Source organism: Trichosurus vulpecula, chromosome 2, assembly GCF_011100635.1.
Source record: "Trichosurus vulpecula isolate mTriVul1 chromosome 2, mTriVul1.pri, whole genome shotgun sequence".
Taxonomy (NCBI): domain Eukaryota; kingdom Metazoa; phylum Chordata; class Mammalia; order Diprotodontia; family Phalangeridae; genus Trichosurus; species Trichosurus vulpecula.
This window is the reverse complement of record NC_050574.1, coordinates 18,578,371-18,603,742: the sequence shown is the minus strand read 5'-3', so window position 1 is coordinate 18,603,742 and position 25,372 is coordinate 18,578,371. Positions and strand designations below refer to the sequence as shown.

At 43.9% G+C, this 25,372-nt stretch overlaps 1 protein-coding gene across 2 annotated transcripts in view; it reads left to right on the top strand.

The window, feature by feature from the left end:
• The window catches only part of PEX14 (peroxisomal biogenesis factor 14), a 146,727-nt gene that overhangs the window by 65,999 nt on the left and 55,356 nt on the right, over window positions 1–25,372 (top strand). For both annotated transcript variants that reach the window (XM_036747034.1, XM_036747035.1), the window contains one exon: window positions 3,428–3,512. In XM_036747034.1, the coding sequence (XP_036602929.1) occupies window positions 3,428–3,512 (85 nt within the window). The remainder of the gene's footprint in view (window positions 1–3,427; window positions 3,513–25,372) is intronic.

The following is a 25,372-nucleotide window of genomic DNA, read 5'->3' as shown; positions in this document are numbered from 1 at the left end:
ATGGTGGTGGTGGTGGTGGTGGTGATGACGATGATGACGGCGGTGATGATGACGACGGCAACGATGCCGCCGCCTGGGGCCCCAGAGAGACACTGATTGATGGATATATAGATCTGTGAGTCATCTGTGTAGATGGGATAATTGAATCATGGGATGGGAGGGAACTCATTTTAGAGGGATTGGAGGTATAATCAGAGAGAAGAGGGAGCTCATCACAGAGGGCCTATTTTTTAAATGAAGTAGGAGGCCAGATCCTCTGCTGAGAGGAAGTGGAGGTCAGGGAGGGGAAGGGTGGGCTGTATGGAAAGGCAGGAGCACCGAGATCATGGCATGTAGAACTGAAAGTTACTGTAGGGATCGTTAAGTAAGTCCAGCTTCTCGTTTTGCAGATGAAGAAACGTAAATCGAGAGAGTGAAGTGACGCTGTCCTCCTGGCTATTCCATGAACAAGACCCTCTTTCTCTGGCTGTCCCCCATGCCTGGAACATGCTCTCCTCTCCTCTGGCTCCTGACCTCCCCTAAAATCCCCTGTTTTACTGGAAGCTTTCCCCAGTCCCTCTACTGTACTACTGCTGTTGCTGCTACGAGCTAGTTAGCTAGCATTTGTATGGTGCCAGGTGCCTTACAAAGATTATCTCATTTGATCCTCACAACCACCCTGGGAGGTAGGCACTATTATTAACCCTTTTTACAGGTGAGGAAACGGGCAAATAGAGGTGAAGTGACTTGCCCAGAGTCACACAGCTAGGCAGCATCTGAGGCTGGATTTGAACTCGTCTTCCTGACTCCTGGCTGTAACCACTGCACCCTACCTAGTTGTCTCTTCCTCTGTAGCTTGCTTCGTTGCATGTTGTATCCCCCATTAGTTTGTTAGCTCCTGAGGGCTGATGGTGTCTTTTGCCTCTTTTTGTATCCCCAGTGTTTAGCACAGTGCTTGGCGTGTAGCTGTCACCTAATAAACGTTGATTGATTGATTGCCCAATCAATGTCTAAGGTCATCCAGGTAGTAGGTGTCAGAGCGGGCTGTCCATCTAATGCTGTTGCTGCTATATTCTTATGTGATCCTCAGGACCCTCTTAGTACTTGTCTCACAGAGCCTTCATTTCCTCCTCTGTTGATTGGGGGTAATGGCAGAATCTACTTCACTGGGTTATTGTGAGGATCCAATGAGATAATAGATTTAAAGCACTTTGCAAACCTTTAAGCTCTTAGCTTTTATTATGATGATGGTGATAGGGGCTTTTCTGGAAAAAGCTTATGGCCCCAGGCAGTTAGAGACCAGCTCCTTGGAGCTGAGCCTGGATCCTGAGAAGTAGCATGTCCAGTGACCTCAATGTGTGCTGCTGGTGAGGGACCAACATGTGGCCAAGCTGGAGAGGCCCAGAGTATATCTGTGAGAGGGTATGTCTTGGTTACTCTTAAGCCTTGCCCTTTGTGGAGTAGCCATTTCCTCTAATTGTTTTCCTTTTCTGGATTACTTGGGACTCTTCAAAAATGTCTATCTGGAACCTGCATTAAATTTGCGTAAAAGAATGAGGAAAAAAAAGACTACCACTGCCACTGCCAGCTATCACAGGTCTTGTTGTGAAAATAAACATGGCTTTCTTATGTTCCATCCGCTGAACTGTTATCTTTCAGCAGCCAATGAGTGTGCAGTGTGACTGAATGGGCAGAGGATGAGCGTCCTCACCTGGAACAGATTCGATTCTTCCCCTGGTTTTGATGAGGCGTCATCCCTACCCTCTGGGGCAGCTGGGGTTTCCCGTTTTCTTGCCTGGTGCCCCAGTGTCAACATGTGTTGTTGATGTGTTGAGTGAGCTGGAGGTTAAGATCTTCATCGGCTTTCTTGCCATCCGCAATTTGGCTTGTGAGGAAGACTTGAGGATTGCCTCAAATGTTGTCCATTTGGTGATGTGGGTGGTGAGACTGTATGTTAGCCATTCCTTCATTTGCTCATTGACTCCTCATTTAATCCTTGTTACGTGTAAAACACTGCTGTAGTCCCAGACTCCCAGTGTTCAGACTCCTGAGCTCTTTAGTGCTCAGGCCACTCTAGAGCCACGGAGAACAGTGAAGGTCTGCCCTCAGGATGGTGGTCTGGTGGGGACGTTTCTAGATTTTTAGCTTCCCAGGGGATATCAGATCAGCCTCTTGAGTTTTCAGTGAACACTGTGATCATGGCTGGGAATTGGATACTGAAGGTGTGTAAGACCTGGCCTGCTCTCCAGGAGTTAACAAACTACTCTGGCAGTAGTTGGAAGAATTAGGTGGAACACAATCTAGCACTTAACTGTGTGCAGTGGGGGAGAAAAGATAAAGGGGGTGGACTGTGTGTGTGTGAGTGTGTGTGTGGCGGGGCTGACACAAGCATCAATGAGCATCTGTAAGTCTCTTCCCTTTTGTCTGTATCTCCATTTTGGTCATCTGTAAAAGGAGGGGGCTAGACCAGATTGGGTGCTCCCCATGTGGTCAGGGCACTCCTTCAAGTCCTGAAGAGCCTCTCCGGAATTCATGAAGTCAAACTGTTTTCACAATAATACCAAGATGTTTGCATTTCTAATGCAGCAAATAGTGATAGAAATAACTCACATAAACAAAGCTGGTTGAGGAGTCCCCAACAACTTTTAAGAATAGAAAGAGGTCCTGAGCCCGGAAAGTTTGAGCACCACCAGACTGGATTTCTACATGCAGCTTAGTGGTTCTGAAGTTTGTTCCTTTTTGCTTTGCCTCCTTAGCTTCTAGGACAGGGCCTTACACATAGTAGATGCTTAATGAGTGTTTGGGGAATCAAATCCAGTTAGTATTTATTGCATGCCTATAAAATAGGGCATTCTCTCCTCTGCCTTGACAGGCTGGTGGTCTCCTTGGAGGGAACAAGAAATACCCACATGAAACATCTGAGTAACAAAGCAGTGTAGGATGGACTTCCAGCAGTATGATTCTGTAACTGGAGTGCAGACTTCAAGAAAGAGTAAAATTTAGAGAAGTGGAGGAAGAATAGAGGAACCAGGTATACAGTGGCCAGAGTGAGCACTGAGGAGACAGGCCTGGCCAGGCCAGTGCAAGGACTGCATTGAGCCCATTGGGAAAGTTTGTTCAGTTCAACAAGCATTTTCAGATTGGGAGGTGATGATGGTCTACCGGAATAAAGTTCAGTAAGTAGTTTAGGGCTAGATTATGGAGGGGCTGAAAATCAAGAGAATTTCAAATAGACCTTTTGGGGAAAGGAGCTGAGAAATGATATCATCTTTTTTAAGATAATTTTTTGTTTTGTAAAAGGTGTTTGATGAGTAGCCATTGTGCTCTGAAATTTGACTAACGCATAGGCTTTGTTTCCACAGACCTGGACTGAACCGTTTGGTTTCTTAATCTTAAAATTCAGACTCCTGACATTTTCTTCTCTTCTGTGTTTTATCTTCCCGAGCAGATTGCCACTGCAGTCAAGTTTCTACAGAATTCCCGCGTCCGCCAAAGCCCACTTTCAACCAGAAGGGCATTTCTTAAGAAGAAAGGTACATAATTATCTTCATTATTCTGATTTGTCTACCCAAAAATGGGCATGGGGGCAGATGTGAGGAGGAAGCATGCTGTTAATAACAGGCATCATGTGCACTCAAAGGACAAGCTGCACTCATCAGGTTTCCTATCAAGTTGGGGATACAGGTTTTTTTTTTCCTTTCTGTGGAGTAGAAAGATGGTCCAATGAGAACTATTTCACAGAATGCACGGGGGCAAAAAGAACAAAAAAGAAAAAACAAAGGCCCCCTAGAATCAGGACTATTCTAGTTATGAATCACCCTGGCCTCGGGATGGCCAGCTGTGGGTTAGGAGGTCACCTGCTTCAGAAAAGAGCGGAGATGGAGAGGCGCAAGGGCTGAGGGGCTCGGGAAGGTCAGGTTAAGGTCAGGCTTGAGGTCAGTCTGATCTACAGGCTGAAATGGTAAATTGCTGATGCTCCAGTGTTTCTGTAGACCGGAGTGGAATGAATCCCAACAAATGCAATACCGCCTGAAGCAGAATCGGTGGTGGCTGTGCTGGGGACCCCAAACAGATTGGCCCTTTCCTGCCAAGTCTCAAAGTTGGGAATCAGTAACTTAACAAAGGATGATAGAAGATCTTTTGGGAGGAGAGGAGGGGAATGGAACTTTTTTCTCTCAGTTGACTCCCTCCCATTGGTCTACTTACCCCCCATTGGAAAAAAAGAAAGACAAGACTTTTACGATAAATCTGAACAGTCAAGTAAAACACAATCCCGCCGTGACCACATTCAGAAATCTATGTGTCGTTCTCTACCCTGAGTCCATCCTCTCTAGTCAGGAGGTGGGCTGCATGCTTCATCATTAGTCCTCTGTAGCTCTGTTCGGTCACAGCAGCGATCAGAGTTCTTAAGTCTTCCCAACTTATCTTTATAGTGCTGGTCATTTTGTATAAGTTATCCTCTTGGATGCCCACATGAAGGGATGATTCTTTCCTTGGCACAAGTGAAGTTCTGAGCCGTCCTAGGCCAGCATCCCATCAGGAATCCCCTGAGACCAGAGGCTCCAGCAGTGTGTTCAGGCACTGGCATCATTGGGGCAGCAGGTAGGAAGGAGGCTGCCGTGTTGCCTTTCCAGCTGCTCTGGAGTGGCTGAGGCCTGAGGGGTGGCATCCACATACTGACTGCATTGTGGGCACTCTGCGAATTTAGGAGATTATGAAAATCTGAAGCTTGTTGGCCAAGCACTCCACTGTGGGAGCGTTGTGCCATAGAAGAGTTTTTCCTTGAAATCTGTGGACCTATGGGGAGTAATTAATCATAAAAGCTTGGGGATTTCAGCTCTATCATCAAAGCAATGAAGCAGGGGAAAGCTGAGCCTAAAAGCCATGCTGATTACCCACGGTAACCTGATACAAAATCTATTGTTGCTGAGAGATCCTTAGCCCCAGTATATTGTGCGATATTATAACTGCCTGAGCTTCTCTTCCACTGACAGTGACCAGTTATTCCTCATTTTCTCTCAAACGCAGCTGGGTTAGAATTTCATTTGCAGAAGGTATTTAGAGCAATTTGGAGACAAATGTCTCTGGTGTTTGCTCGGCACTTCCCACCGCAGGCCTTGCTGAGCAGTTTTAGTATCAAGAGCTTCATCTAATCTGTTTAATTTTAATAAATCCCTGACTGGGAGAGGGAAAGAGGAAGAGAGAGAGAGAGAGAGAGAGAGAGAGAGAGAGAGACAGAGAGAGAGAGAGAGAGACAGAGACAAGCAGAGACAGACAGACATCCACACCCACCCGGGCCCAAATAATACTTCTTGTGAGTTACTTGGCTAATCATTATTGAAGAGCAGAAACTGTTTGGCGGAACTGTTATTTGTTGTTCCTTTTTTTATTCTTCGTAATGGTGTTCCCTGCCTGTCTTCTAATCGTTATGAATGTGAAACATAGGAGAGCAAAGCTCCGTAAAACCCGGCTGGAGTGAGCCAATGCCCTCTGGCCATCTCTGTGACAGTGCATGTGCTTTTATCCACAGCCACTTAATGGTGAACCAGATGTGCCCATTTCCTCCCCCTGCTTACCCCAGTTCTAGCTATCTTCCAACCTCAGCACCAATGCCAGCTCCCCTGCCCAAGGTGACTGCTTTTCGGGTTTGTCCTTACCAATAAGTGTCTTGGCTTTGGAGTGACCGGCTGTGGCTTGCTTTAGATAGTCAAGTATGTCCCAGAACTCTTCTGGTTACTCTCATTCTCAACAGCTTCCTCCTTTCTTCATTACTACTGCCCAACTTAGATAGCATACTTAATTGCCCATTGGTATAGTATTGTGGGTAGATTGTTGGAGTCAGGAAGACACAGGTTCAAGCCCTGCCTTGGACATGCATTGACAGTGAGCCTGTGGATAAGTCCTTTAACCTCTCAATGCACCAGGCACCTCTACATTGGAAGAGAGAGTTTCCATCTTAAGCCACTTAAGATGGAACTCCAAGGCCTAGACCCCAAATCAGTGTTCCTCAGGCTAGTCTCCTTGACCAGTCAAAAGCCTCTTGGGGAGAGCGTGCGTCTTTGTGAACCAGAGAAGATGGAGAAATGCCGAGAGCCTGCCATAGGAGGATGAAGCTTGAAGGGATTGTGGTAATCGTCTAGTCCAGCCCTCTTAATTTGTAGATGAGAAATGTGCTTTAGCAGGAATGTTCCATTTCAAGCCCAAAACTGAGGGGAAAAAATTGGATAGCTGGGCATATGTCTGTCTGTAAATGGAATTATCCACTGTCCATGGACAGGACCAGGGATGTCTCTTAATCATCCAACTCCATTATCCTCTCAAGATGCTGCTGGAGCCAGTCTTCAGCCATTTCCGAGTGGAATCCCCATAGGGTGGGTTCTGGCAGGACCTCCCTGGGTAGAGAATTGCAGGGTTTGATGGGCGCCTGGGGAAGAAAAGGCCCCTTTGTGGAGTTAAACTTCCCGTTTCCAATTCCCGCTCGTTCCCTTGGTCAGGCTTGTAGGATCAGAATAGCTTGGCAGCCTCTGATTGGGGATGGAAGGGGGCGCCTGGCACAGCACAGCGGGGCATCAATCGTACAATCGGTCCCTTAGCCCCCTTGCAGTTGCTGAGAGGGAACCTGGGCGGCTCATTGACTGCGGGGGGTGGGTGGTGGTGGGGTGTGTGTGCTACTGGCAGCCACTCTCTCAGCCTCTCCCCGAAGGAGTCATTGCAGTGAGTGGGTTTGGAGCCCTGGCTTTGGGGGGGCTCGCAGCTTCGGGAGTCTTGGCTTTTCCTAGCAAATGTCACTTCAGGGAATTGCAGTGAAGCACTGACTTGAATTATAATCTGGACTTTTTTTTTTTTAATAAACATCTCTTTCCTGAAAAGGCAAATCCAATTTTGTTTTTCTTTTAATATTATTTAATATTTAATATAGAAATTGAGGTCCCTGTAGTGCATGTCAGTTCAGTGGAAAATGAAGGTTACTTTAGGAGCATCAGCTGAGTTTGTTTTATTATGAAACCGCAGCTGGGAGCTGCCACTGCATCCTGCCCCTATTACTCATGGGTTAAGGGTGGGTGGTCCCTGATTTTTTTGTGGGGAGAAGTCTCAAAAGGGGGCATTGGCTCATCTCAACTTTTCACCATTTTGTTGTGATCTCTTTAGGATGCTTCAAACTCTGGATGTGGAGTCATTAATGAGAAACTTGGAGTTATTAGAATCATTTATCATTTCTTTGAAGTTGGTACTGTCATTTTGTGTAATTTACAGCATTTCCTCTTTTTTATCGAGAACTTTTTGGATGAAAGAGAAAAGCAGCTGTTCACCTTCAGTGTGTTCGAATAAATGTTTTTGTTTGCCTTCCAACTCCTTGCTTCTGCAGATGACACATCAGGCTGCCTCGTGAGCCACTGCGTGGGGGGCTCAGTCCCTTGTCGAAGCAACCTCGATTTAGAAGTTGTGCTTGCCAGGCAGCATCGGCTTGGGGGCTTGAAGCAGGCTGGCCGGGTTAATCTAAAAAGCAACAACAGAGAGTCAGCCTAGGAGGGGAGAGTGTCCAAAGTTGGTGTCTGCAAGCTAGCGGTGCTTTGGTGCTGGAGGCCTTGTGGCAAGATGAGTGGGAGGTCAGTGGAAGTGCTGACATTTTAGCGGTTGGTGGAGAGGGTAGCAGCCTATCCGTGGGATTCCTACGCACCTAAGGCTGGTACAGAGCCAATGTCTTGGGAATGAAAAGATGAGACAACAGGAGCTTTTCTTTGTCTTCTCTGAGTGCAGGTGAAAAAGCATTAATTGGTGCTGGCCATCAGCAGCCCATTCACATCTTGCTTCCTTCTCTGAGGAAGAAGCTAACGAACCTCCTCTGCCTCATGTTGGAAACATCTTTCGCCCACCTGGAGAGGGCAAACATGTAGTACTCCTGTGTCTAGGAGGTGAAAATAGATCTTCTCTTCAGTCTCTTCTTGGAGGGTGAGCCTTCAGCAGCAAGGCTACCTCTTAGAAACGTGTGGAAGAAACCGATTGGGCCTCAACCTTGGCGGTAGAGAGGAGGCGGGCAAGCCTCGAACTGGGAGTAGTTTAAAGGGGAGTAAATTCTTACACAGATTTCAATTTAACTCTCTTTTATTACTTTTCTTTTTTATAATTTAAGTCCATTTCATGAGGCAGTTTGCATGTCCTTGAATGGAATCTCGTTACCATGAAAGCTTTTTTAGCATTGATTTCATAGCAGTCTTAATTTAATAGCTCCGCCATTACTGAGAAGCCCTGGGAGTGAGGCCCTAGCTTTCCAGGTCACTGACCTTTTAATTACAAACCTTGTTCTGATGGCCAGGTTATCGACTGGACAGCTCCCAGCTTGTGCCCCTAGGATGAAAACGAAAATAACTATGTTTCCTCCCCCACCTCCAGGAAAAAAAATTGTAACCTCTTGTGTTTCTAAAATTAATTTTCTCCTTCAGCTTTGCTTTATAATTAATTCTTTAATGCGTCTTGGTGAAGCCTGAAGTCTCTACAAAGCCTTTTCTTGAACCAATAGACAAGTTTCCAGTGGGGGGTGGGGAGGCAGTTTGATTTTTCTCGTTTTCTATCCCCCCTGCTAGATTGTGGTCCAGTTATTCATAGTGAGTTCTCAGGCTGGGCCAGCAATGTGGGTGTTGACTTGGGTAAGAGTGAGGGGTGGGCAGGATGAGCCTCTTAATGCTTGGATTAATAAGGCACAGATTAGGAGGAGCCTGGGCCAAGCAAGTGATGGCGTTGAAAGCCCTAGATTTGGGGGTTTCATTAGGAGGTGATAAAGTTATTGACTTCTGCACGTTTTTGAAGAAGTCCCTTTTATTAGGAAAAAGATGAATTGATTAATGTTTTACCTTTTAAACCACTCTCCCAGTGCTAGATGACCAGAGAGAAGAGTTCCACTCTGCAGTCCGAGTCCTTCCCCATTAATGGGCTTCTGTCAAATTAGGCTTTCAAGGGTTCTACTGACCATGGAGTTTGGAGGTCACCACGTGTGTCTTAGGAGTCTTTGGACGGGATTGGAGAGGTAGCAAAGTAACTTAGAGCAGAAACAAGGTTTTAGAAAATCAGTAAACCCCAAGGAAAGGAAGGGAAAGCAAACTAGAAAGCTGCTTTCGCTCATTCCTGAGCGTGTAGCCTGAAACAGTTTGCCCATCTCTCCTGTCTGACTCCTCTGCTTCTCTGTGGCCTACCCTTGTTTGCCCAGGGTAGATAACATTTGGGTTTGGGGCAGGGAGGCTGCTCAGCCTGCCTGTGGATGAGGCAGCGGCATCCACAGGAATGGGTCCAGAGCTTTGCGCTGCAGCCCGGCGTTTGTTTCTGAGAATGATTGAGCATCTCGATCCATCTGTTATGAGCGGACCATCTTCCTTTCCTGCCAGTCTTGCATCTGCATATCTATCACCTGCTCTCCTCTGCCAGCCTATTCATCACACTGACTATTTTTTTTTACCCCCTATCAATTTTCCTGCTCCTCTTGTTATCCAGCCTGTCTTGAGCTCTCCGAATCCATGAGGCCTACAGCAGTTAGGACAGTTGAAAGCTATGGGAATACGCAAACTCTGGTCCTCTGGCCCAAAGGCTGTAGCAGATTAACAGCAACCACATTGCTTCCCCCAGGTGTTTATGGGGGACCAGGTAAGGGTCGTATACCTTAGGTTATTGGGAGTGGAGAAGAAAAATCTCAGCTTCGATTCTCTTAGTGACTGTGAAAAAAGAGCCCCAAGGGGAGCCGCAAGCACAAGTGTGATAAGAGCAACTGACGTCTGGGAACCTGCAGTCTGTACTGTGTCGTATGGGACATCAGTGGTCAGTGAGAATCCTGAAGAAGGCAGATTGGGGAAAGAAAGAAGCCTGAGCCTCAGGAGAGGGTGTAGGACTCGGAGTACTTTCTCTGCTGCCCCAGTCATGATTTGGATTTTTGTGTTTTATGTTTGTATCTTTACCTCCCCACTGGACCATTAGCGCCATAGGGGCAAGGTCTTGTCTAAGCTTTGGAGCTCTTCAGCACACAATTTGATGGATTAATGGAGGCACCAAAGGAGGTGGTAGGGGGAGGGAGAGAAGGAAATAAAGGGAAAAAGCCAATACTGTTCCATTTATTTTGTTTTTCATAAATGACTTTAGGAGGGGAGGAAGGCAGAAAGAATAGAACCAAAGAGAACAACAAGATGACCTCTTTAAGGTGTGATGATTCAGGTTGCCAAGATTGTTGAGTTTAACAAGTAAAAAGGATGAGGGAGAAAGAACACTATGCATGTCCCTCAAGCTGGGGACCATCGAGAGAAGCTGCTGTGACGGAAGAGGATGGCAACTGAGAGATGAACTAAAGCTCATGATAAACAAAGTCTAAGAAAGGAACCAAGAGTAAAACTTGTGACCTCAAATTTCCGCTCCCAAGAAGAGCAGATCATAATGCAAGGAGGCAAATTAGATCTCATCATTATCCTGGGTGAAACTTGGGGAGTTGGAACCTGTGAGCAGACTCTGGATCTGGATGATTATACAGAAGAAACAAGATGGATAAAAGGGGTGGGGGTGGGGTGGGGGGCATTATATATTAAACAGGCATACTGGTGACGAAATCCAGGAAGCAGAAAGGAGAAGCATAGCAGGGAGCTTTTAGGCAAAGATTACTGGAGAGAGAAAAAGAAATAATTTTGTCATTAGAGGCGTATACTGCAGACCACCAGGACAGAAAGAGGAAATAGATTAAGTTCAGAAAATGATAGAGTAGCGATTGGGGACAGAGGAGTGGAGGCGGTTATCTAGATACATACTAGAGATCTTTTTTTGCAAAAAACACCCCAAAACAAAAACAAAGCACCAACTACCTTCTTGACTTCTTTTAATGATAATTTCCTTCTTCAGAAGGCAGAGGAACCCATAGGAATTCCCTCCTGGATCTGATTTCTTACTAACAGGGAGAATCTGGTTGCTGAGTTGGGAATGATGAGAACTCTGAGCAGGGAAGTGACCGATTCCTTCTAGAGTTTGTGAGAGGGAAGTGTGGGAAAGCCCAGCATGGGCTGACGTGCACCCAAGATTTGGGGAAAGTAGACTTCAGAGCTCACAAGGAAGAATAATTAGGATCTCATAATTCAGAGGAAGTCAGCAGAGGAGAGGTGGGAAATTATCAAGACATAAAGGGAGATAATTGCAGCAAGAAGGAAAAAACACAAGTTGTCTAGAGATTGATGTAGATGCACAGAGAACTCTCCAACCAACTTGTATTTGAACCACAGTGATCAGAAGATGGAAGCAAGGACAGGGAACGGAGAGTGAATATGGGAGCGTGGCCCTGTGCTGTCAGAATGTCAGAGTGGGCTGAGGCTGGCCGGCCAGGGGACCTAAGGAGAGCGGAAGGGGTGGTGTTTTTGTGTTTTACCGCATTGAGGAAAAGGGAGGCATTGAAGAAGGAGTCGGGACCAGCGCTTGGTTGGCAGGGAAGTGAAGGCAGACGTACAGAATTCCTGTTTTGTTTTCTCTGTCCAGAAGGGTGATCTTTAGTGACAAGACAGAAAGTAGCTAGCAAAGAACCGGTGCTCAGGACAAATAAGGAAATAAGGAATGCCTCACTGAATTCCAGTCGCTTGGCTCCAGGGACCAGAGCACAAGTCTCTCCTCACTCTGTCCCATCTTCCACCCAGCTGCCAAGGTGGTTTTAAAGAGGAGACTGATGTATCACCCCTCCCCTCGCCACCGTGGCTCCCCAAAACTACAGCGGCTCCTTTTTACCTCCTGGATCAGCCCTTCTTAGCCTGCCTCCTCACCCACCCATTTGGTAACCAGCCACACTACTTTCCGTGAATCCAGACATTTTCACTGGCTGTCTCCCCCTCAGCCCCCCAGCCCCCACCCCTGAGATTCTCTCCCTGCTCAACTCCTTCTGATGTTCCTGGCTCCCTTCAAGCCCCAGCTCCAAAAACCACCTTCTACAGGAAGCCTTTCCTGGTCCCCTTTAATCTGTAATTTAGCCTGTCTTTATCTTGTTTACGCATAGTTGTTTGCATATTATCTTCCCCATCAGAATGGGAGCTCTTTGAGAGCTTTTCTCTGTATTCCTGGTACTTAGCACAGTGGCTGGTACATGGTAGGTACTTGAGAAGTGTTTACTGACTGACCTACATGACCTCAGCAGCCTGGTACTAAGAGAAGTGGCCACTGTAATAGCTGCGCCATCATTGGTGATATTTGAGAGGTTGGAGGGAACGAGAGAAGTGTACTGAGGGGTGAGAGATGCACAGGTGTCCTCCTCCTCAAAAAAGGGACAAGAAAAGGAAATGCAGACTTGAGGTCAACGTACTTGACTTTGATTGCTAGGGAAATCCTAGAGTGAGCAGTTCTAGAGCTGGTATTAGATCTGAGCATCTAGAAAAGGAGTTGCCCTGGCTTCATCCAGAACAGGTCCCAGCACCTATGCTTCTGGCCATCATTGAGCACACTAGTTACTAACGTGGCAAGTCAGGAGAGCGTTCTCCTTGACGAATGCCCAGATCTCAGCAGAGAATTTGGTAAAGTAACTGTTAACATTCTTGTGGAAAAGACCTCAGCTATAACAATTAGATGGTTTTGGAATTGGTTGAATGTCCAGTTAAGAGACTCAAAATAGTCTTCACTGATTCCATGCTAGCTTAGCAGGAGGTCTCCACGGGAGTCTGTGTTTCACCCTGGGCTATTTAATATCTATTTATCAGCATCTTGGATAACAACACAAATTGGGGGGATGACACAAAGCTGGGAGGGACTGACATCTAAAACGCTGGATAACATTTGGGATGCAAAGAGGTCTTGCCAGGCCAGAGCATAGGGCTGGGTCAATTTAATCGGAATTCTGTAGGGATAAATACAAAGCATTACATTTGAGCTTTCAAAAGTCAACTTTGTAAGTGCAGGAAGTGAGGTGATGTGATTAGCAGTTTGTCTGAAAAAGAGCTGGGGGTTTTAGTGGATAGCAAGCTTAATATGAGTCAACTCATGTAATCTTGGGCTGGATAAGAAGTGCTGTACCTCATAGAATGAGGGGATGACAGATCTAATGTACTTTGGCCAGAGGGGGCAGTCAGTGAGAGAGAGGGAAGGAGAGAGAGACAGAGAGACAGAGAGAGGGAGGAGAGAGGGAGAGAGAGGGAGGGAGGAGAAAGAGAAGGAGAGAGAGAGAGAGAGAGAGAGAGAGAGAGAGAGAGAGAGAGAGAGAGAGAGAGAGAGGGAGGGAGGGAGAGGGGGAGAGAGACAGAGAGAAAATGTAGGCTACAGCCAAGTGTTAGGGCCTTAAATGACAGGCTAAATAGTTTATATTTTATCCTAGAAGGAATGGGGATCCATTGGAGGTTCTACTCAACTGATTTATTTGCGTTGACTCCCCCAGTAGGATGTTTTTTGCCTTTCTTTGTATACCCAGGGTTTAGCCCAATGTCTGGTACATCATGGCCCTTTAATAAATGCTTGTTGATGGATTAAGGCAGATTCTTTTGCCAGTTGTGTGGAGGACAGATTGGAGAAGGTAGAGACTAGCGATGGGGAGCCCAGTTAAGACACTTCCAGTTGCCCAAATGAGAAATGACAAGAGAAGAGGTGAGCCAGGTAGAATGAGCAAGGCCTGGCAGCTGACTGGCTGTGGAGGGGGAAGAGCCTTTGAGGATGGGAGTGCCCTCCGTAGATAGAGAGAACATTTGAAGGAGAGATGGCTTTATGGGGGAAGGCAGTGCCTCCCTTTCTAGCCGTGTTTTATTTGTGGCAGGAACCGTTCATCAAACATCTGAGTTTCTGTTGTGTGCAAAAATGCCATTTCCATTCAAGTGAATCCAAGAAACTTTTTTTTTTTCTCAATAATTCAAATCCTTTGAAGTAAGGAGTTCAGTGTAAGTTGCAGAGAATTAGAGAATTGGGCTTATTTTGGAGTTTTGATTATCAGGAGGCAAGAGATGGGGGAAACTGTGGAAAAACTGGTGATTACCTACACACAGCTATTGGTGAACTTTTATGGGCCTTGGTTTCCTTATCTGTGTATTTGGAGACATGATTGATTTCTCAAGTTCTTTCTAGGTCTACAGTAATGTGAGTCTCTGAGGCAGCTAGGAGGCATCACAGAGCGCTAGGCCTGGAGTCAGGAAGACCTGACTTCAGAAACTTGGGCAAGTCACTTAACTTCTGTTTTTGCTCAGGTTCCTCAGCTGTAAAATGGGGATGATAACCTACATCCCAGGATTGTTGTAAGGGTCAAATGAGATGATATTGGTGAAATGCTAGTGCCTGGCACATAGTAGGTGCTGTTTAAATGCTAGTTATTTTATTGCCTGTGAAAATAGAGTATGGCTCTAACCAGATATAATTGAAGTCTTGCTGTAATGTACTTTTAAAATGGTGAATGTCTTGTCTGTAACTGGAGACAGAATGTTTTAAATGTATATTTTGTGCTCCAGAGGAAGAGACCTATGGAATTAGGAGACACACGCACAGTGAGGCGGAGAGAGAACCAGGTCTGCCCAGCCCTGTCGGGGTGGCTCTGGGCAGTGCCTTCACCCCGAGTGCTCAGGGACTGCTCAGCTGAAGAGAAGGGGCCCGCAGGCGCTGGGGGAGGGAGTTTCTTCCTGGGATGAGATCTCTGGTCTAGGCGTTATCCCAAGAGAAGTCCTAAATGTGGATTCGAAGGGGTGAGGTTCTGTTCTCTGGCTCTGTGTGAAATTCCTTCTTTCCAGGAAGCAGGGATTCCTCTCGGAGGAACGTTGACTTTTATTGCACTTCCTACATACAGACTTATCGGCCTTGTGTCCGCACTCATTGCCGTCACTTCCTCACCCCTTCCTCCTGACTTTTCAATCCTGCTGCTCTCTCCAAGGTTTCCAACAGTCTTATAGCTGCTAAATCTAATGACGCTTTCCTCAATCCTCGCCCTTCTTCTCTGCCAAGAAGGTTTTGATCCTATTTGCCATCTTTTCCCTGAGTGCACACTCCCCTAGCGCAGCCTCTGAGGCCATGATGCAGCATGCTGTGATTGATTCTTTGCCGCTCATGCTAATTTTGGCCCTGATGGTTCTCCAGCAGCCAGCAGCCAGCCCCATACCATCTATCCATAGAACCATTAGTTACAGCAAATGGAGAAGTTTTGAATGCTGTGGAGAAGTTCACTTACTTTCCAGGGATGTCCACATAGATGATGAGGTTGGCACATACACTGCCAGAGCCAAATTAGTGTTTAGGAGGCTCCAAAGGAAGATGTGGGAGAGAAGAAGTGTTAGACTGACAAAGCGAAGGTCAACAGAGCCGTTGTGCTGACCTCATTGTTGTATGCCTCTGAAGCCTGGACGGTCTACCAGCGCTGTGCCAGGAAACTGAATCGCTTCCATTTGAATTGTCTGAGGAAGATTCTGAAAACCACCTGGCAGGATGAGGTACCAGACACTGAGATCCTTACTCGAACTAAACTGCCAAGCATTCAAACTCTACTGTGGAGAGTGCAGCTCCAGGGGGTTGGCCACACTTGTTTGGATATCAAATGTGCGCTTGCCTGAAAGACTGTTTTATAGAGAAATCACACAGGGCAAGTGCTCACATGATGGTCAGAAAAAACTATACAAGGACAATCTCAAAGGTCTCTCTGAAGAACTTTGGAATTGATTGTGTGACATGGGAGATACTGGCACAGGCCCGCTCAGCATGATATTCCCATGTCAGAGAAGGGGCTGTGCTCTCTGAGCAGAACAGAATTGTGATGGCTCAAAAGAAACACAAGATGCGCAGATTTTGAGTCCACCCCAAATGTTCACACAGAATATTTGTGCCCGACCTGTGCTAGAGCATTCCAAGCTTGTATTGGTCCGATCGGCCACAGTCGGACACGCTGTGCCTTGACCCAACATAGTGATATCATTATGGTCCTCAAGAGTGAAGGACAACAACCTCTCCTTCCTCTGTACTTTCCCTTTTTCGAGGCTTTCCTGACCGTGTTCTTGCCTTCTGATCTTGGCTGCTCCTTCTCAGTCTCCTCTGCTTGACCATCTGTCTGCTGCCCCATAATTGTGCTTGCATATCCAGGCTCTGTCCTCTCACTTCACCTGGTCTCTTAGTGATCTCACCACTTTCCATGGGTTTGTTTAGCTCTATGCTAATGACTTTCAGATCTATAAATCTAGTTTCTCCTGAGCTCCAGAGCTGCTGTATCACCAGCCAACTACTGGACAGCTCCACCCAGATATCCCATAGGCACCATGAGCTCTCAGATGTAGCCCGTCATCTTCCCCCTAAAGCTGAGGGTACAAGTCAGCGAAGTCTGCAGCCTCGGAGTCCTGCTTGATATTCTTTGCCTGCCCCCAGCATCCACTTAGTTGCTAAATCTTACCAGTTCTACTTTTGCACCACTCTCCATTCACAAAGCCACCACCCTGGTTCAAGGCCTTAGTGCCTCTTGCCTGGACTACTTTGTAGATTATGCATTGGTCTCCTTGCTTCTGCTCTCTTCTCCAGGTCCTTCTTCCTCTTGGTGGCCAACCCTCAAAAATCTTCAGGGGGTTCTCTCCCTGTGTCCTCTGTGACAAGAAACAGACTCTGCTTTGGGGCATGTAAAATGCTCCACATTCATCCCCCAGACTACCTGTCACCTTCCCAGCCTTCCCGTGGCCAAACTGGTCTACTTGCTGTTCGTTAGACTGGACGCTCCATCTTCACTCTCCAGGCTTTTGCATCCTCAGAATGCCCTCTCCTCAGCTCCACCTCATAGACTCCTTAGCTTCTTTCCATTCTGCTCTAGGGTTGCGTCTTTCAGATAACTTTTCCTTGTTCTCTTCAACCTCTTCTCAAAAGGTATTGATGAATAAATGATACTTATCTGTTGTGTTCCCTCAGTAGAATATAAACCCTTGGAGAGCAGGACTTTTTGTTTTATTTACATAATGCATTGTATATAGTAGGTACTTAATAAATGTTCCTTGATTGAATGAATGAATGCTGCAGCACATCTTTCTGTTGCCCTTTGGGTTCTTTCGACTAAGAGTAAATACTTACATATAGTCTATTACCAAAAACTTTAGAAGTGTTTTTGTGCTGCATATGTAGGCATTTTACCCATTTGATGTTATTTCTAGGGGGCTTGTCCAGTCTGTATCCAAGTACAGCAAGTAGGTGTGTGGGCATAGAGAGTGCTAGCAGCTGAGGGGGTCAGGAACGGCCTCGTGTTGCAGCTCAGCTTTGAGGACAGCTCGGAGTTTGGTGAGAAAGTAGGGAGGAAGGGGAGCCTTCCGTGCCTGGGAGTAGCCAGAGCACTGCAGAAAGGAGGGAGATGGAAACAGCAAGCATGCCACCCTACTTGGATAGGAGAGCATGTGAAAGGGAAATCTGCAAAGGGGGATGGGAGCCTGATTTGGGGTGGGAGCTGTCAGTGCCAGGCTTCATTTTCTCCTTGAGACACTGGGGAGTGATCTGTTCATGTCCTCAGGGCTCAGATGGGTATTGTGTGAGATGGGGCATGCATATGATTTTCATTTACCATAAGATAATCCCAGTTTAAAAAATGAAAAAAATTAGCATTAACTAATCTGTGAAACAGAAGATTTTAGAAAGTCCAGTATGATGAATTTCACTTAGTCACAAACATGTTCACTGTATTTTTCCTTGACACTAGATGCTGTATTTTCTTGCCTAGAAGTTTTGTCATCTTGAAGTTAGCCACAGTGTGCTTTGTATTGTAAAGTGAACCCCCTTCCTTCCAGGCCTGGGCTGCTGGAGACAGTGCTAGTTATTCCATTTCGAAGGGAGTGGCTTGTCGCTCTGAGAGTTCACAGTAAGTAATGCGCCTGAAAGTGTGGGGATGGGCCCCTCCTGGACCCTCCTCCCAAGTTCGTATCGGAGTGGGCCTTTACCAGGCCCCCCCCACAGCTGTATTTGGTTTCCAGATGTTGGGGGGGGAGGGGGTGTTGACCTCCTCAGTCCTCCTCTGGAGCACTGCGCAGATAATGTGGCTTTGTTTTCCTCATTACTATTAATTATGCTTTTTAGCTTAAAAGGCCCTGAATGGAACTTTTCCACAATTAGATGGTTGATGAGAATGTTGGTATTGGGCTGGACTTGGGTATATTTCTGTTTGTGAAGTACCTGCAGCCAGTGGCTTTCATTCAGAAAGTTGAAGTTTCCCATTCCAAACAATATTGGGGGAGGGGAAGGCAGGAGGGAGAAGACAAATATGAGCCTCTGTGATAAATTAAATCTCACAATTGCGCAAATTTCAACTTTTCAGTGAAAACCGAAGCGCATAGAAATGGGACTCTCCCTGCCCGGTCAGTGTGCCAGTGGCCAACAAGAAACGTACTTGACCAGTGACTGCCCCGTGGTCCTGGCTCAGTTAGCAACGCACAGTCAGAGTTGCCTTGGCATGGCTGAAAGAGCTGTGGTCACTTCACCAGACAGAATTATGGAATTTGGGGGCGTTGGCAGGAAGGGCCCAGGTGGGGCTTGAGGTACAGGCACTTAGAAACAGAGGTAATTGGATCAGAATGCAATTGAGAGGGAGAATAAATGTGGAGCTCTGTGACTCCTCCATTTGGAGTCCATTTCAGATACTTAACCTAATTTAGGAACTTTCTTTTTACATAGCGCTTTAAAGAGGAGCGAGAGCCCCTGCAGGCAGGAACCATATCAGAGGAACAGATGGGAGCACCTTTTGGGGGAGAGGGCAGAGAAAGAGCTTAATACCTTGTAAGGTTGACAGGGGATGGTTCAGATTTCAGCTCTGCTACTTGCTACCTGTGCTTACAGGGCAAGTCGATTCAGCAGTCTGGACCTCCCTCAGTTATGGCCTTTGAGGCTCTAAATCTGTGATCTCCTGAGTCTTTCTTTCCTCCGCACCTCTGTCCCAGTGGATGTAGCCATCGAGAGTGGTTTTAGACTCACGTCATGCTACCCTGGACCTTCGGTGCTCTCTGAGATCTAAGTTTAGTACAGTAAAAGCATTTCCTGATTTTCAACTGTCTTCCCATTGTATTTGGTGTAGAGAGACCCAAGAGATCAGCTTGAGATTATTATTGGCTCATATCTGTCCCTCAACCCTCAAATCTAATCAGTTACCAAATCCTGTCAATTCTGCCTTCTGTGACATAGGAAATTCCCCATGAGAAAACCCCTCTACTAATGCAGACTAGTATTTGGTCTGCAACTTCTGGTCTTGGAGGCTGGCTCAGGGGCACACAGATATGTGTAGGAGGCTAGACTTGAACCCAGGTCTTCCTGATCAGGAGCCAGCTCCAACCACTCAACTACTCAATGCTGCCTCTCTTAGAAGTAATAGGTGCTTAATGAATGTTTATTCAATTGAATTGATTTTAATCAGGCCTACAGTGAGCTCTTGAGGCTCTTTACCTGAGTGGCTACAGAAGAATGTTGGTTTTTTTTTTTTGTTTTGTTTTTGTTTTTGGGGTTTTTTTGGCCATAGCAATTAGCAGAGACTATCTACTGAGTCTTAGAGGGATTGTGATCTTGGTAGAGGAGATCCCCATCTGGAGGAAATCCCAGACCCTGGAAGTTAGTGTAGATGTGACTTCTTCCCCTACTAGACCATACAATTCAGGAGGGCAGGGCTTTGTATCATATAAAAATTTTATCGTCTCCCCTGAGAGTTAGCACTGTGCACTGTACCTAGTGGATGCTTAATGAAGATTTGTTGCTGGATTGATTTATTAAGGAGCTTACAGCCTAGTAGATGGGTGATGAGTCTATGACGTGTTTATTAAGCTGTGTGTGTTCATTCATATAACAATTCAATAATTGTAACAATTGAGAGTAATTGTATTTTATTTTAAAATTGCTTTATTGTGCAATTTTTAAAAGTTCGATTCAATTTTTATTTTATTTTCAGCTCTGAATTTTCTTCCTCCCATTACTTTCTCCCTTCGGCCCTCATTGGGAAAGCAAGAAAAGCAAAATCTGTTTCACACGTGTATAGTCAAGCAAAACAAATTACCACATGAACCATGTCTAAAAAAATATACCTAAATCTGCACCCTGAGTCCATTACCTCTCTATCGAGAGGTGGATAGCAGGTTTCATCTCGAGTCTTCTGAAATTCGATTTGTTCGTTAGACCAGAGTTCCTAAGCCTTCCAAAGCTGTTTTTCTTTACAGTATTGTTCTTATTTTATAAAAAGTTCTCCTGGTTCTGTTCACTTCACTTTGCAGCATTTCATAAAGCCTTCCCAGGTTTTTCTGAAACTATCGCTTTAATAATTTGTTATAGCATAGTGATAGTCTGTCGTATTGATAAACCACAACTTACATGTTCAGCCCCGTTCCTTAGTTGGTGGATGCTATCTCAGTTTTTTATCACTGCAAAAAACAGATCAGATAAGTACTTTTGTACACATAAGTCCTTTTCCTCTTTTTTAAAGATCTCTTTGGGGGTATAGACCTAGTTGACACATCTCTGGGTTAAAACGTATGCACAGTTTAATAACTTAGGCATAGTTCCACATTGTTTTCCAGAATTGCTGGACCAGTTCATAGCTCCACTAACAGTGCATTAATGCATCTGTTTTTGGCATCTCCTTCAGCATTTATCATTTTTGCCAGTTTTGCCAATCAAATGAGCGTGAAGCGTTATCTGATTTGCTTTAATTTGTATTTCTCTATTAGTAATTTACAGCATTTTTTCATATGATTATTGGGAGATTGGGTTTCATCTTCTGAAAGCTGCCTATTCAAATCCTGTGAAAATTTATCAATTGGGGAATGGCTCTTAGAAATTTGAATCAGTTTCTTATCTTAGAAGTGAAACCTTTACCCGAGAAATATACTACAAAGACTTTCCCCCATTTTCAGGTTCTCTGCCTGAGTTTTGTTTAAAAAATTTTTTAACCAAAATTGTCCATTTTACCTCCTATGAACCTCTCTATCTCTTATTTGGTCATGAGCTCTTCCCTTCTCCATAGATCTGACAGGTAATTTTTTCCATGCTCCTCTAATTTGATTATGATGTCACCCTTCCTTCCCACTTTATTTCACTAATTCCTTTGATATTCTTGGCTTTTTGTTACTCCAGATGGATTTTATTGTGTTTTTTTTCTAGTTATATAAAGTAATCTTTTGGTGGTTTGATTGCTATGACACTGAATAAATAAATTAATTTAGGTAGTATTGTCCTTTTTATTACATTGACTTGGTCTACCCCTGAGCAATTAATATTTCTTCAGTTATTTAGGTCTATATTTGAGTAATGAGGGTTTTGTAATTGGGTTCACATTGTTCCTGTGTGATTCTTGGCAGGTAGACGCTCAAGTATTTTCTACTCTCTGTAAATTTTAAATGACAATTCTCCTTTTGTCTTTTCTTGCTGGATTTTGTAGGCAGTATACAGAAATGTTAATGATTTGTGTCTTTTTATTTTATATCCTGCAATTTTGAGGAAGTTGTTAATGTTTCAGGTAGTTTTTTGGTTGACTCTCTAATGTTCCTAAAGTAAACCTTTATATCACCTGCTAAAAGTGATAATTTTGTTTTCTTTTTAACCTATGCTTATTCCTTCATTTTCCTTTCCTCGTTTTAACTGCTTTAGCCAGCATTTCTAGCACTACTGAATAACATGGGTGATAATGGACATCCTTGCTTTATCCCCGATCTTATTGGAAAGGCCTCTTATCTATTTCCCTTTACAGATAATGCTTACTCTTGGTTTTAGATAGATAATTTTTTTTATCATTTTGAGGGAAGTTTTATATATTCCTATGCTTTCTAGTGGTGTATCTTGTAAAAAAACTTTTTTTAGCATGAGTTTTTTGTTTCTGTTATCAATATAGTTATGTTAATAATTTTCGTAATATATAGTGTATATGCTATATTATCAATTTTATATTTATTATAAAAATTTTAATGCATATATGTCTACATATATCCTAATATTTTTCTACTATGCATTTCTGATGTAAATCCATCCTGATCATATAGTTTATAATCTTTGTGATTATGTTGCTATTGTTTGCTAATATTTTATTTAAAATCTTTGTATCAATATTCATTAGGGATATTGGCTTATAGATTTCTTTTTCTTTTTTGACTCTCTGGTTAGTATCAAGACTAGATTTGTATTATAGAAGGAATTTGGTAGGATTGCATCTTTTCCTATATTTTTCAAACAATTTGTATGGTATTAAAATTAATTGTTCTTTAAGTGTGTGGTAAAATTCTCTTAAATCCATCTGGTCTTGGATTTTTTTTTCCTTTTGGAGTTCATTAATGACTTGTTCAATTTCTTTTTCTAAGATAGAGTTATTTAGTAATTTGTTTCCTATTCCGTTAATCTGGGCAATGTGTATTTTTATAAAAAAAAAAAGTTAATTTCATTTAGGTTGTCAGTTTTTTTGACATATAGTTGGATGAAATAGCCACTAATAATTTCTATTCTTTATTGGTTTTGAATTCATCTTTTTTTTTCATTTTTGATAGTGATTCAGTTTTCTTTTTACTTTTTAAAAATCAAGTTAGCTAATAGCTTATCTATTTTATTATTGTCTGCCTCCCTTGCCCCCCAAAAAAGACAGCTTCTAGTTTTATTAATTCAGTGAGTTTTTCATTTTTAATTTTGTCAATCTCTCCTTTGATTTTTAGGATTTTCTGTTGTTTGAGGATTTTTAGTTTTTGGCTTTGTAGATTTTTTAAAGTTGTACATTCCATTTATCAAATTGCTCTTTTTCTCTTATTTATTAGAACATTTAGAGATATAAAAATTCCTCTAAGTATTGCTTTGGCTGCATCCCCAGAATTTTGATATGTCTCATTGTTGTTAATATTTTTAACAGAATTATTATTTCTGTCATTTTTTCCTTTGACACCTATTTATAGGATTAAGTTACTTAGTTTCCTATTAATTTTTAATCTTTGCTTCAAAGCCTTTTGTTGAACTTAATTTTTATTGCATTCATTATGGTCAGTAAAAGATATGTTTACTACTTTTGCTTTTCTGCATTTATTTTGAAATTTTTATGCTCTTAATATGTGGTCCATTTTTGTGAAAGTACCATTCACTGCTAAAAAATAGGTATACTCCTTTCTATTCCCATTCATTATTCTCCAGAGGTCTACTATATGTAACTTTTCTCAAATTCTATTCAGATCCTTCATTTCCTTTTTGTTTATTTTTTGGACAGATTTGTCAGTCATTAAACATGTATTAAGTGCCTGCTATGTACCAGGCACTTTGCTAAGCACTAGGAACACAAAAAGAGGCAAAAGACAGTCCCTGCCCCCTAATAGCTTACAATCTAATGGGAGAGACAACATACAGACAAATATATACAAAGCAAGCTATATACAGGATAACTAGGATGTAATTAATAGAGGAAAGGCACTAGAATTAAGAGGGGTTGAGGAAGGTTTCATGTAGAAGATGGGATTTTTGTTGAATCTCAAAACCAGAGAAGTCAGTAGTCGGAGCAGAGGAGGGAGAGCATTCTAGGAATGGGGGACAGTCAGGGAGAATGTCCAAAGAGCACCTGTTGGGGAATAAGGTATAAGAAGACTGGAAAGGGAGGAGGGGCTGGGTTATGAAAGGCTTTGGATACCAAATAGAGTAGAACATTTTATACTTACTCCTGGATGTGATAGGGAGCTTCTGGACTTTATTGAGTTGGGGGTTGACATGAACAGACCTGTGCTTTAGTAAAATCACTTTAGTGGCTGAATGGAGGATGGATTGGAATGGGGAGAGTTGGGGCAAGCAGACCCCCCAGCAGGTTATTGCAGTAATCCAAGTGTGAGGTAATGAGGGCCTGTACCAGAGGGGTGGTGGCAGAGTCAGAGGAGAGAAGGGGACATATTCAAAAGATGTTGAAAAGGTAAAATTGACAAGCCTTGGCAATAGTTCGGACATGGGGGATGAGAGAGAGTGAGGAGTCCAGGATAACTCCTAGGTTGCTAACCTAGGAGGATGGCGTTGCCCCCATAGTAATAGGGAAGGTAAGAGTATGGAATAGTTTAGGGGAAAAGACAATGAATTCTGTTTTGGACATGTTTGGTTTAAAGATATCTGCTGGACCTTCAGTTCGAAAGGTGTGAAAGGTGATTGGAGATTTGAGATTAGAGGTCAGCAGAGAGTTTGGGGCAGGATAAATAGATTTGAGAATCATCAGGATAGACATAGCAATTAAAGCTATGGAAGCTGATGAGATCACCAAGTAAAGTATTAGAGAGGGAGAAGAGATGAAGGCTTGGGACACAACCTTGAGGGACAACTAGTATTAGAAGGCATGATCTGGAGGAGGATTCAGCAAAGGAGACAGAGAAAGAGCAGATAGGTGAGAATCAGGAGAGAGTGAATTCCCAAAAACTTAGAGAGAAGAGAGTGTCAGGGAAGAGAACGTGATAAGCAGTGTCAGAGACTACAGAGAGCTCAAGGACAATGGGGATTGAGAAAAGACCATTGGATTTGACAACTAAGAGATCATTAGTAACTTTGGAAAGAGCAGTTTCAGTGCAATGATAAGATCAGAAGCCAGATTTTAGGGGGTTAAGAAGAGAGTGAGAAGAGAGAAGACTGAGGCACCTGTTGTAGATGGCCTTTTTTAGGAGTTTAGCTACAAAGGGCAGAAGAGACGGTAGTTAGCAGAAATGAAGAATCTAGTGAGGGTTTTTTCAAGATGGGAGAAATTTGGGCATGTTTGCAGGCAGCAGGAAATGAGCCAGTAGAGAGGGAGTTATTGACAATAAGTGAAAGAACAGTGAAGGTAGATCAGGCAATCTGTTGGGAAGAGATGGGATGGAATGAGATTGTGTGAACAGGCAGAGGAGGATAGCCTTGGTACAGAGTAAGGCCTCTTTATCATGTAGGATGAGTAAAGGAAGAAAAAGTAGCAGAAGGTATCTGAGTGATAGGAGATGAGGAAGAGGGGAGAAGAGAGTTCATAGTGAATGGCTTCAATTTTTTCAGTAAAATGTGAGGTAGGGGCAGCTAGGTGGTACAGTGGATAGAGCACTAGTCCTGGAGTCAGGAAGACTCATCATCATGGGTTCAAATCTGGCCTCAGACACTTACTGGCTGTGTGCCCTGGGCAAGTCACTTAACCCTGTTTGCCTCAGTTTCCTAATCTGTAAGTGAACCAGAGAAGGGCATGGCAAACCACTTCATTATCTTTGCCAAGAAAACCCCAAATGGGGTAATGAAGAGTTGGACAGGACTGAAATGACTGAACAATGATGAAGTAATAGTCTCAGCTAAGAGAGTTAGGGGAAGAGAGATGTTGGGTGGGTGGGTGGGGGATGTACCTTTGAAAGTGGATAAATTGAATCCTCCACTATTATAGCGTTACTATTGATTTCTCTCTGTAACTCATTTACTTTTCTTTTTAGCATTTATATACACTACTCCATTTGGTGTATAAATGTTTACTATTCATGCTTATTTGTTGTCTATGGTATTATTTAGCAAA